At 48.2% G+C, this 2,964-nt stretch overlaps 1 protein-coding gene across 1 annotated transcript in view; it reads right to left on the bottom strand.

Moving 5' to 3' along the window:
• Positions 1-2,964, bottom strand: part of LOC103091489 (Fc receptor-like protein 1) — a 22,762-nt gene that overhangs the window by 15,683 nt on the left and 4,115 nt on the right. The window contains 3 exon segments of the mRNA XM_007458044.1: positions 310-499; positions 502-578; positions 2,814-2,834. Coding sequence (XP_007458106.1) covers positions 310-499; positions 502-578; positions 2,814-2,834 — 288 coding nt within the window.

Genomic DNA, 2,964 nt, shown 5'->3' with positions numbered 1-2,964 from the left:
GGCGCAGTGGTTGAGAGTCCGCCTGCCGATGCAGGGGACACGGGTTCGTGCCCCGGTCCGGGAGGATCCCACGTGCCGCGAAGCGGCTGGGCCCGTTGAGCCGTGGCCGCTGAGCCTGCGCGTCCTGGGGCCTGTGCTCCGCAGCGGGAGAGGCCACAACAGTGAGAGGCCCGCGTACGGCAAAAAAAACCAAAAAACAAAAAAACAGCATCCATGCATGCAGTAGCAGAACACAACAGTCAGTGAAGACCAGCCTCGTACCTCTGCACTTCTCAGCCCACCCCAGCAGAGGGCCCCACCAGAACTCACCGTGTACTTGGATCTGGACTCTGCGGCTCCATTTGACTCCGAGTGGTGTTGCCTTTGCTTGACATCAGTAGGACCCTGAGTCTCCCCTCCACAAAGCAGGAATCCAGAGCTCTGGGATGCTGTCCCAGTCCAGCCCTAGGGGCCTGCCATCTTTGTAGAAGCGGAACTGGAGCTGAACATCTAACTTCTGTGGAGGGGCTGGGTCTCACAGGCCAGGGTCATTGAATTCCCCTCTATGGGATGAGAGGGACTGAGTATCAGGAAGAGCTCTAGGGGGAAGAGTTAAACACATATTCTAGAGCAATGGGGTTCAGAGATCCCGATGGGTGGCACTTTGTGTTCTCAGCATTTGCTTTCAGCAAGACTCAAAGGTTCAGCTCATTGGACATGTAGACCACTTCTCACATTACCGCCCTGCCTCGACATGGTGCATGGACTTTCAACTGCTCAACCCCAGCACCTCCTGCCCCTGTGCAGCATCACTTCCTTCTACAAGGGAACCCTTACCTTTGACTTGGTTAATACTCTTTGAAGTTTCTATCCATGGACTGAAAACACTTTTGGAGACAATGCAGGGATACTGATGACTGTCACTAGAGTTGGCATTAGAGATGGTGAAGCTTGAAGTTTTAGGAAAATATATTTCGTTCATCCTTGTTATAAGCCATATTGGTCATTTTCTTCTGTTCCCATTCCCCTGATGTCTCAGACCCACGCTATCTCTTTCAGAGATAGAATATGAGACATGGAGAATCAGTCTGGGAAATACTCAGAGGAACTCTATTTCTTCTGTACTGTTTCTCTCCAGCCCCTTTTATTGCTATTCCTAATGGAAGGAAGAGGCATGCATTTGCCCTGAAATACCCTGCATCCATACATCCACATGGCCCAGATCCCTTGATCTGGGACCTCTATACAAACTCCTGTAGAAAGCTTGTATCCCTTTTTGGCCATAGGGGTTCTTTTCCAGATGAATTAAAGATGAGTAAAGTTGTGTTCTGCTTTCATCTCATCTCCTTATCTATCCCAGTTGCAGCAACCCATGAAACATCGAAAGCCCTGATTGCATTTGCTCTCAGGGCATTTGTTTATCCAACCCTCAGAGCCTCTGTTCTTTTGGGAGTTTTAAGAGTATTCCTAAGAAAAGCCTCTTTGTCTCCTCATCAGATGAAAATGCTAAGTGTTCTAGATCACTGAGGGGTGATTTCTAGTCCAGTATCTATAATCTCCAAGCCTTCCAACTGGAATGCTTTACCCTAGGACTTTTAAAAATTCAGTTCAACTGTGGTACCAAAATATTTGCCCTGTGCTGAGGCCTGGAATACCCTGTGCATTAATCACTTTCTCTCCTTGGGAAACCGTAGTCCCCAGAGGACTGAGGAGCAGCACATCTTTGGATGCATAGCAGAAAAAAGGAATAAAAAAGGCATCTAGGCACCTGTAACCCACTCTTTTGAATGGGTCTGGGGTGGGGATGGAATAGAACACTGGACAGGGCAGTTTGCACGGGTCCAGAGCTCAGTCTTGCAGCTTGGAGCTTGTTTCAGAAAATTCTCAGTCACAGAGACTACCTGGCAAATTCCTGGTGGCAGAAGCTTTGTTTCTTCATCCTGGATGTGGCTTTGGATTTTTGCTTGGGCTATGACTGGTCAGGCACATTTACAGAGTAAAAGCAGAGCCAAGCACAAGGCATTATGGAATTAACATAAGGCATGAGTTAGACTTGGACAAACATCAGGTGACGAAATCAGAAGCCTGAGTTGGTTCTGAGTATCTCTTGTCATAGGAATTCCAAACCCTGTGTTCCTAGTTGCACATGCAGCCTGTGTTGAAGTAGCAGGATAATCTCTTTTAACCCTGTGCTTATTATTTTAAGCACAAGACAGCAGTCCTCATACATATTAGATTTAAACATACTTTAGCGGAAGATTTCTTCTGGGGGAAAATTTCCTCCTCTCCTCATCCGGTACAAGTAAGACTGAATCAGGAGCAGAGAGAAAATGCACCGGGGTAACAGTCGGGGCTGCAGAGCAAGGCCGAAAACAGGAAGAAGGCAGCAGTCTACAGTTTGTACATGGCCCGTGCATTGACTGTAATGTTGTTCTCCGTGGAGGCGTGACTTTGGCATTTTTTCCAACACTTCTGGTGGAGTACCCAGCTGGGACTACACAGGGGTCTTGGAGGCCTTCTGCCAGAGGGCAGAGATTTTTCTATAACATCAACCTTCGGCACCCCCTGACTTCCTTGTGCAAATAGCATTACCCTCCCTAAGCTGGGACATCCCAGAAAAAAAAGACTGTGATCTTGAGAAGGTCAGAGCAAGACCTGCTCCATCAGCTGAGCATGTACATGTCACGTGCAGAGACTGCTGTGACCAAAGGGGGCCCAAGGGGGCTGCTGTCATCTGTATACTGGATATCAAACAGCCATCCACAGGCCTCCTGCACTGGCTCAAGTGACAAGATACCTGCAGACCGTGAAGAAGAAAAGGAAGTGCAACTTACCAGTTGCTTCACAGAGTGGAGCTGGGAGAGAATTTAGCAGAGATTAGTACAGGGCAGCAAATCCCAAACATACCCAAAGTTTAACTCCCAAGAAGGCTTTCCCAACAACACAGCCTCCTTCTTTTGTGCCCTTCCTCTCTTTTTTCTCTTT

Source organism: Lipotes vexillifer, unplaced genomic scaffold (assembly GCF_000442215.2).
Source record: "Lipotes vexillifer unplaced genomic scaffold, Lipotes_vexillifer_v1.1 scaffold238, whole genome shotgun sequence".
NCBI classification, from domain to species: domain Eukaryota; kingdom Metazoa; phylum Chordata; class Mammalia; order Artiodactyla; family Lipotidae; genus Lipotes; species Lipotes vexillifer.
Note: the sequence above shows the minus strand (reverse complement) of the source record. Positions and strands in the feature narration are given on the sequence as shown.